This window comes from Populus euphratica, unplaced genomic scaffold (genome assembly GCF_000495115.2).
Source record: "Populus euphratica unplaced genomic scaffold, PopEup_1.0 scaffold45.1, whole genome shotgun sequence".
Taxonomy (NCBI): Eukaryota; Viridiplantae; Streptophyta; class Magnoliopsida; order Malpighiales; family Salicaceae; genus Populus; species Populus euphratica.
In genome coordinates this window covers 640,178-650,379 of record NW_011499886.1, presented here as the reverse complement: position 1 = coordinate 650,379, position 10,202 = coordinate 640,178, and the positions used below count along the sequence as shown (strand labels likewise).

The 10,202-nt window shown below is 32.8% G+C and overlaps 1 protein-coding gene across 1 annotated transcript; it reads left to right on the top strand.

The window, feature by feature from the left end:
* Positions 1–4,698: 4,698 nt before the first annotated feature.
* On the top strand, positions 4,699–8,083 carry LOC105130317 (myosin-3-like). Its single transcript, XM_011032764.1, has 4 exons — positions 4,699–4,899; positions 5,108–5,266; positions 5,917–6,615; positions 6,680–8,083. The coding sequence occupies exons 3-4, from the start codon at positions 5,941–5,943 to the stop codon at positions 7,856–7,858; spliced, it is 1,854 nt and encodes a 617-aa protein (XP_011031066.1). The 5' UTR covers positions 4,699–4,899; positions 5,108–5,266; positions 5,917–5,940; the 3' UTR covers positions 7,859–8,083.
* The last annotated feature ends 2,119 nt before the right edge of the window (positions 8,084–10,202 follow it).

Below are 10,202 nucleotides of genomic sequence, written 5' to 3'. Positions count from 1 at the left end.
TTAAAATTTCTTATAGGGGTTGAAATGGAACAAAGCATCACTTAAGGGTTGATTCGGTGCAGGTCATAACTGAAGTTGACTGTTAACCTGATTAGCCTAATAATAGTAGATACTGCTGTAGATATGACGACGGTTTTAAAACTTGATTTGATTGAGGTTCGTCTCGCAATAAGATCAATGAGATCTGAATTACGTCTCGGAGTGTTCTTATTTGTATCAATGTAAACTTTATTATTATAATTTTTAATTCAAGGGACACCTTGGAGCAAAGCCAGGACCAAGGGGGTTAATTTGTGTTTACGGAGTCAATGTTAAGCAAGGTAAAATCAAGGTTATAGGTTGAGGGATTTAATATGAATTGATTTGAATCAATGTATAAATAAAAATAATAATTATTATAATTTTAAAATTTAATTATGGAGTTAATTTGAAAAAAGATTCAAGTTAAGGGTCAAAGTGGCAAGACTTTAAGTTGATTTTGGTTTTATAATTAAAATTATTAATTTTAATATTCAATATATATAATTCAAAAGTAAAAAAATAATATATTTTTTTAAATACATAAGTTTGATAACAATATATATTATAAGAGAAAAATAATTATATTATATTTTATTTTGTTCATTATAACAAAAAATGATATAAAAACGACCACTTTATTTTATATACCATTAGTAAACATAATGTTAATTTTAATTTTTTTTATCATGTATTTTATCTTTTTATTCTAAAATAGTAACTAAACGATATTATTTCTGTAGTCTTTAATGAAGAGCCTCTATTATGATTTATTTTGTATGCAAAAACTTGTCCTATTCCAATCTTATCGCATATTTTAAGTCTTGGTTATGATTTATTTTGTAAAAATGAATCTCATTATAAAATAATTTGCAAAATTTATTTTTTAAAATCACAATTAAAAATATTTTAAACTTGTTATTTTAACCGCCAAAGCTATCGCATGGGTTGGTGTGGCTTGTGCTGTTGAGACTCCCGAGTTTCGAAGCTTGAAAGGATTAATAGGCTATGTACTTCTTTTGTTTCAAAAGAGATTTTGGATATCCCGGCTCTTGCATGTCGAAGAACATAGCAAAATGTGATACTTCCGTTCGGCCAAACACACTAAGGCCTGCTTTTCTGCTGGTAAGGTTCGTGCCCGCTCTCCATTGTTCAAATTTTGTCATCGTTGATGGAGTGATGCAAAATCTTTAGTTTCAAGATTTGCACCCTTTTACATGTAAAAGCGAAATGTTTGTGTGTGTACCGGGGTCCCTCTAGGCTCTGTAGGTTCGAATGAATTATTCAGAACTGCAACACGCCATCAACAGAACGGACCTTAGCATCGAGTTTTTGAGAAAGCCGACCTTGCCAATGAGTGTAATTTACGAATAAAATGATTTCACTAGTGTCCCAGCTGCACGCAAAATATAATATGGTCTGAGGCATGGTTTTTGAAACCGTTGGTCTGAGCTCTGGCGACCAAGGCAGTGCTGGTACAGAAATGTACAAGGCGTTGACAGGCGTTCTGACATGGGTATACTTTCAAATTTTCCCAGGACTTTTAACCCGGTCATAATTAGAATGATGGTCCTCCCTGTCCGTGGAAGTCAAGAATGGAATCCCTGAGAAATACAAGTCATGTGATTGCTGGGGGGCTTGCTGAGCCAAGAGCTGCCCAATCAGGGTTTACATAATACCTACCGTTAGGCAATAGCTGGTATGTTTAGCTAAACCCCCACTTTGTCAATGCTGCCAATCTGGGGGTAGCAGATATGATTAAGGTAGTTCAACTATTCGATCAAATGCCCACAAAAGACTTGGGTAGCTTGGAACCCTGTCACAAATGCCTACTGGAGAAAAGGTAGCATTCATCAAAGCGCTGCCTGCGCCCCCCCCAAAACCAAAAAAAGAAAAAGAAAAAAAAAAAAGAGCTCTCGCATCAAAGCCCAAGAGGACTGTAGTATCATGGGCATCGGTTCTTCGTTTGCTTATAAATGGTCATGTGGAGTGTTGCAACTTGGATGCAGAGATATGAACGAAGGCGAAATTAGAAAGGTTTTAACATTTAAATTATGCTCGCTGAGTAATGTTAGGATAGGGAGGGGGCACATACATAAAGTCGGATGGGATGTATTTGAAAAGCTTAATATTACATGTAATGTTAAAACGCATTTTCACTACTCTAACTGTCATTTGCTAAAAACGCTGGTTTCTAGCCTGATGTTTAGTCTTCGGCAGGGCATGCGTGAAAGAGGTTGATTTGGAAGCATTGATGTTATCACATTCAAAGATATTTTGTAAGGTTAAGCTACAGGTTTTCCAGTCATTGTTTCAGGTTTTCCTGCCTGCTCTAGTCTTTTGTCTATCAAAAAAGCCAAAGTCTTGCAGCTGTTATAAGAAAATGCTTTTGATTCTCTTGAATCACATGTGGTGTCTTTGTTTATATTGTGGAGAACATGTGTCATTTAATCTAGAGTTATCTCGCTTTAATTGGATTGAATTGCAACATTCCTGGGCTTATTGTGCAGCAGAAACCTTCCTTTTCTACTTCTCTCTGCAGAAGAGCTCAGAAGAAGGTTATTTCCTTGATATTGTATGTTTGAACTTTGAAGTGCTTGCACTTAATGATTACAGGGAAGACAACCTGTTTACGAACAGAGATTGTACAAGGCAAGTTCCTTCTATAGTTGAATTATCCAAAGACGGCTTATTTGAAGAGAAGTAGAATCAACTAACATTCTAAAGTTGGTTATGTTGATCTTTTAATTATTTCACTACATAAATTGCTCACATCATTCTGTGCAACGGGGAAGAAGAAGTCACAGTGGACATCAAGAAGTTGAGAGGTGGTAACAGTGACAAGAGTATCTCTTCCAAGGTTCCTTGACAAATGCTCTTCATCTTCTCATTTAAAACCCTCACTCCTGGATATGGAGAAATGGCTCTTTAATGCAAGGAGCTTTTATATGAATATTAAGGGATTATGTCGTAAAAATTAAAATTTTTATAAATTTTCTATTTGATTGAATAGAGTAATAAATATAATCATAATATACGGGGGTTTGTATAATAAAAAAAAGCACCACCTAGTTATCAAATAAACTAAAATAGATAGGAGAAATCATATATAGAGTGTAATGCGTATTTAGACTGTACTGTTTACATGATCAATGTATACTTTTTTTTTTAATTATTATTGGCAGTTAATTTTTTTTTCTATGCAAGTTCATTATCTAAAGTTACATTACCATGTTTTTATATATGTTGGGGTTTCTTTTTATTTGCATGCGCTTGTATACATAAAGTGTTGGTGAATATATGAATGTTGAATTAAACATTGATTTTGTCAAATATAGCTTTAATTGCTGTTAAAAACTGAAATTAAAAGAAGAAGTCCTTTTAAAGAAAAAAAAAACCAAAATAAAACCCATTTAGATTACATAAAACTTTAATTTAATCCCTATAGCTTCAATTTACCTATTATTTGTTCCATGTTTTTCCGATTCATATTTCAGCTATAAACTTTGTTTTTTATATGCTTTAGTCTATGGATGATTATTGAGGTTCTTAGGATGTTTTTGAATTTCAAGAACACAAAACTAGTTTTATATATATATATATATATTATTAGAGAGAGATGATAAAAAAATTATCACATTAAATGTAGACAACATGTTGTGCATTCTCTCCAAAAAAAGAAAAAAACTCTGGTCGTGGCTTTGTTTGCCAGGCCTAGCCAGCAGAACTCGACCTTTTTATATATAAATCTTAATTAATATCCTTTTTTTATGTTTTAAAATATTTAGTTTTAGTTTTTTTAAATCGGAATTAATCTTTGTAATTATTTTTTTTTAATTTCATAATACTTCAAAGAAACTATTATGATTTATTCAATATCATTCCCTAATTGCATTTATAAATTGTTTGTTATGAGTAATGAGAATTAATATTTAAGATAAAAAAGTATAGAATAAAAAGAATGTTAAGTATAAAATATTTGTATTTGTATTTACATTTATTTTTTGCTTTTTATTAGAAAGATTAGTTTTTATTTTAGTATGTAATTAGCGTCAACAAATTTTTATTTATTTTTGGTAAATGTATTGAGTATAAACATCATCTTTTTATTTTTTATTTTAAAAATCTTCATTGACTACACATTTATAACACAAAGGTCTTAAAAATTAATTTGAAAGCGTGGGTCATAGGCCGAGTGGCGAAACTTAAAATAAAGAATTTTTGGTGACGCCCCGAGAGGAGGCTTCCTCCTACGGCCACGTACCTGACACTGACTATTGTTTTTCAAAGCAGCATCTGCAGAGAATGTTTCAGTTCTTGGAAGGCTTCGCCGATCGTGTCATGCCGGCTACGAACAACTATAATTTAACACGAGCTGACTGGGCCATTATCAACAACTCAACCGATTTCTTACCAGAGAGCCAATAAAAGATATTTTTAAATTGATTTATATATTAATTAAGATTTAATCTTCTTCCTAAATAATATTAAGAATGCATCCTTAACATCATCTAGTAAATTTTAAAACAAAAGAATTCTTTTAAATACAAATTGAGAATTCAAACTCATTAGATTGAAGGAAAGCAACAAATCTCTGACTTTGAACCCCTTTTAATTATATATTTATATTATTCTTCAGATTAAAGCCTCTAGTATTGCGTAGTGGAAACCCCGCCAACCTGGGTTAAGAAATCTTACATATCCAAACAAACCAAACCCAACTCTCTCTCTCTCTCTCTGATTTCTCGAAGAAAAATATTGTTTTTGAGAGATCCTAGTCTTGAAGTTTCCAAATCTAGAAGATGCATGATAACTAACAAGGAACAATTCAATAACGTTGTCTTCCAAACAGAACCTATGCATTAGTTGGTTATTTCCTAGGTAATTCGTTTCCTTTCTTGCGCCTTATTTCCTTGAAGATTCCATGCGTTATTTTCTCTTTTATTATATGTCGTATCTTTTAATGTTTTTCTTGTTTTGCATTTTTTTTGGCTTTGAATGGTTCTTTTGTTTCTTCCTCTCTTTGCCTCTTTAACTTTTAATATATTATTCTGTGGTTTCATGCATACATTTTGGCGTGGTTTCAAAGTCCCTGGAGATTTCTATGAAATTAAGAACCCTTCCTTGACTGTATCTAAGCCATTTCTGCTTCGAAACATAGCAAAGGGAACGAGCAAACATACAAATCAATCTAAAATCTATCAAGTCCCTCCAACAACAGCCCTGAAAGATCACATACACATCTGAGGTAACAATCCTGTTTTCTTTTCCATTTTTTTTTCGATTTCCTGTGTTCCGGCCTTTGTTGTTATTCAATATCTATGTAGGATTGTATTGAATTCTCCTTTGACTGTACACAATTGTCTACTATGGGGCAAAGAGAGTTTTGTGCTTAAATTCTCATAATTCTGATAGAAACCAATCAAGACTTGCAGGATGTTATTTGTTTGATCATTTGTTTGATTTGGTTAATCATGCTATTCCCAGAACTTTTCAGAAAATTTGACTTGCAGGATGTTATTTGTTTGATCATTTCTTTGATTTGGTTAATCATGCTATCTATTCCCAGAACTTTTCAGAAAATTTTGAATTATATTTTATTAGAAAATTTAGCTCTTCATTGTATATTCTGATCCTATTTGTTTTTGTTTGCTCAGTATCTGTATTAAAATGTACACGTTGAGCATTTGAGTTTCCTATTTGATGATTGACAATGGATTTCGGCTGCTCATTCTTTAGTTTTATTCCTTGGATTTCCTCCCATTTTCTATTTTCCCCTTACTATTTCTTTCCTGTTCTACATCAAATTCTCCTTTCCAATCACCGCGCAATAGTTCAGAATTTGAGTCAGGGTAGTTCATATAATAATCATGTGTTTTTGTTCTTTGTCGTGGCTAGAACGGAATCTTAAGAGTTGGAAAGATGCAACAAGATAAGGAGCAAGTTGAAGGGGAGCTGAGGAATTTAAAGCAGAGGCTGGATGTAGCAGAAAGGGAAAGAGATAGAGCACGTGATGAGCTTAAAGAGATGAAGAAGGTGGCCGATGAGTCAAATTCCAGGTTAAAAGAAGCAATGTCTAATGGGAAGGTTGCTGATATATTTGTGGAACTCAATTCAGTAGTGGAATCATTGTCAAAATCAAAACAAGAGTTGAAGATTAAAGAACTGGCTATCACATCCTTGAAAGCTGAAGTTGGAAAGCTACGAGAGGCGGAGGCCAAATTGCTAGAGAAAGATAACTCTTTGGAAAAACTGAACAAAGAGTTAAGTAATGTTAAATCAACCGAGGCTCGTACATTGGATTTATTATCCCATAGCAAGAAAAGAATTCAAGAACTCGAGGCTGAGGTACAGAAAGGGAACGAAGCAGAAACGAAGTTGCTAGATTCATTTGCCGCCCAAACGAAGCAGCTTGAGCAGACCAAGATACTGCTTGAAGAGTCGAAGCTTGAGATTACTTCCCTTCGCAAGCAGGTAGAGGAGTTGGAGAAACATGATGGAGATAAAGTTTCATTGCAAAAAGAATTAGAGAGTCTCAAGTCTGAACTTCACCTGGAAAGGCAGAACCGGACTCATGCCCAGGAGGGCGGCGAAAAGGAGTCTCAAGTCTGAACTTCACCTGGAAAGACAGAACCGGACTCATGCCCAGGAGGGTGAAAAACATTCGGCATCGAAGACCAAGAGTCTACTCGAGGAGATGGAATTACTTAAACGTGAACTGAAGCTAGCAAATGAAGCAGAAGAGAACAGCAAGAAGGCAATGGATGGCTTGGCAATGGCGCTAACAGAAGTTGCAACAGAATCCACTCAAACGAGGGAGAAGCTCAAGTTAACCCAGGAAGGGCTGGAGCGCTTCAAAAAGGAGGCAGAAATCTTGCAGGAGAACATAAATAGCTTAGAGGACAAGTATAGAACTCTTTTGAATGAAGAAAGGAAAGAAGCGGATCGATATAGAAAAACAACAGAGAGGTTGCAAATAGAGGCTGAAGAGTCGCTTCTGGCATGGAATGCGAAAGAGACAGGCTTTGTCGATTGTATCAAAAGAGCTGAAGACGAAAAGTCAGACGCATGTGAAGAGAACAATAAACTTCTTGAATTGCTTAGAACAGCCGAGAACATGAACAAGATAGCTAAACAAGAGAATCAGAAGGTGCGCGATATACTTAAACAGGCCCTTAATGAAGCTAATGTTGCAAAAGAAGCTGCCGGGATTGCCAGGGATGAAAATTCCCAACTCAAAGACGTCTTAGCTGAAAAAGACAATGCTTTGGTTTTCATTACTCAAGAAAACGAAAACCTTAGGATCAATGAAGCTGCAACTCTCGAGCAAATTAAAGAGTTGAAGCAGTTTGTCTGTGAAGCATCGGAAAGGGAGCTTAAAGTAGAAGATAAGGAAAACCAACTCAAGGAAAAGCCACAGAATGCAGAGGAGAAACAGGACAAAGACGGCAAGAAACTGGGCCGTACATGCAGTTTCAGTCTTAAAGAGCTAATAATTCCAAACAAACACAAGGACGTAGATGGAAACAACAAAACTATAGATAAACAAAAGAACAAAGATGAGGATGAGGACTCTGAAAATCGTGATCTACTTAGGGGATCGAAATTTGATAAGCAAGCAGAATCACCAACCGTAGCAGTGCCTCGCAAGGAAAAAATCACAAATGTTGGAGAAGAAACAAAACCGCGTGATTATGACCATATAGACGGGGCTCATACCAATGATCCAGAGAGTGAAAAAAACTCTACGAGAAAAAGAGCATATATACGAAGATTTGGTGATATTCTACTGAGGAGAGGAGGATCACACAGAAGGGGACAATCAGTTGGTGGTGACTAACAATTTGTACGTGTTGTCTAGATGCATTTAATTTTGTTTCAGTGGCATGCATAGTTTATCTTTTTTCACAAGGCAAAAGTTCACCTGATCAGCTCACAATGTGAATAATTGTTTCTCATTATCCTTATCAAAGGACCAATTTCTGACCTCAAAGATTAGATTAGTCGATCAAAGATAGCGTTTTGAATGCTATTTTATTTAATGATGCAATGCGACGCTTATACTGATTCTCTTACTTCTATATGTTGCCTTCTAGTGGAGCAAATCATTCTAGGGCAAGGGGCTATATTCATATTCAAGACTTTATGAATTTGTTCTCTTAATCTGAATGCTTGGGCATGCATAGATTTTTTTTTTTTTTTTTCTGGTTACCATGCAGGGACTTTTCTGTTGAAGCTTCTGCTACTTTTCTTCCTCCATTCTTGAGAAGATTGAATATTAAATGGTCCACAAAGCGCTTTCTTAAACTTAGGGTTTTTTTATCAATTCAAATCTTAATGGCTTTGGCCATAGACTTGTTATGATATCACTTCACCAAATGAAACTTCTAAGAAAATCTGGTGAATTTTCCAAGGTTGAGTCTCCTTTAGGTTGCAATATACTTCATCAAGGCTACTTTCTTGTTACAATCCTTTTTTTTTTTTTAACTTGAAACGACTTCGGAAAACTCAAAAGAAATTTACATGAATTTCCTGATTAAGATCATGTTTGATTTAGCTTCTGCTGTAGAATGTGGCTCATTAGGTTGGGTTGCGGGGGTAGCGCTTGTGATATGGTAAAGGAATATTATTGAAAATTATTGATATCTCTTGTAAGGCTTGTACGGCTAGGGTTTATTATAAATATATATTATTTAACCTTCATTTAATCTATAAGTGTGAAATATAGCTCCCTGTTTATATATAAATAAACACATTGCCAAATCATATTAAATCTAAGCATTTTTTTATAATAATATTGTTTCAGGTCTTACATAGCTCGCAACCTAGATCATGATCATTAATGTTGTTTCTCACACTTTAAATTTGATTGAGGCTGCTTAAAGTCATTTTCATAGTTCCATGTATGTTCCCATGTATGCTACGGGCTAGAATATTTTTTTTCATCAGTAAAAATAAGACATCCTAACGATGCAAGTATGTTTTTAAAAAGATTTTTTAAAATAAAATGAGGCATAAACCTAACCGAGAAAGAATGAATTGGAACCTGTAACAAAAATAAAATGTTAAAAAAAGCGATGAAATTATGATTCTAACAAATTAAATATAAAAAAAAAGAAAAAAAAACCTAACTAAGCATGTAAGCCAAGTTATAAGAGCAAATTAAGCAAATAAAAAACAAATAAAAAAAAGTCAAAGTTGAATTCCAAATAAATTCAATATTAAAGAATACAATTAAAAAAAATTAATAAAAAAAACCAAGCAAACAAACCAAATTTTGCAAACCGAATCATGCAAGTGAGCAACCGAATAAAAGGCGAACCGGGAAACATCATGCAACTCAATTTCAAAACAATATAATATTGAATGACGGGGCATAAAAAATATTAAATTTTAAAAGAGCAACACTAAAAAAAATTCAAGTCAATCTGTAAAACTTGTGATCTAAGTAAATAGATAAATATGTACAAATAAAAAGAAAATTGAAAAAAATCATAAAGCATATTATTAAAAAACCTCAACCTTGAAGGATGCAACCATAAAAGAAAATTAATTCCCAACTGATATAATATTAAAGTATAAAATCAAGAAAAAACTTATCAATTTAAAAAACTTGAAAAGGTAAATCTAACAAAAAATAACAAATAGAAAGATCCAAGATAACTATAGTTATTTTGAAAATTCAGGAAAAAAATCAAATAAAAGAAAAATGAAAAAATAGAGTCTAATCGCAAATGATATAAATATTGAATGGTAAAAATAAAAAAAATAAGATTAAAAAAGATAATAGAGTTCAAACTCCAATTAAATAAATATTAAAAAATAAAATTTAAAAAACATAAGCTTAGAGAAAGTTAAAAAAAACTCGGGCAAACCTTTTAAATCCAGGTTAATATTTAAAACTCAATACTCAAGTATAGTTAAAAAGTTCAATTTCCAATTAATCTAATATATAATGATGGAATTAGAAAAAGTATCAATTTAAAAAAATCTACTAAAAAAAATATGATCAAATTTGAAATAAAAAAATTAAGGATGCAATTTAAAAATATAAATTAAAAAATATCTTAAATAATACAGAAAGATTAAAAAGTTAAAGGGGGAGAAATTGAAAAATAATTTTATTTTTATAAATTATTTTAAAAAATTATTTCAAATATAAAAGATAAAATTTAAAAAATAAT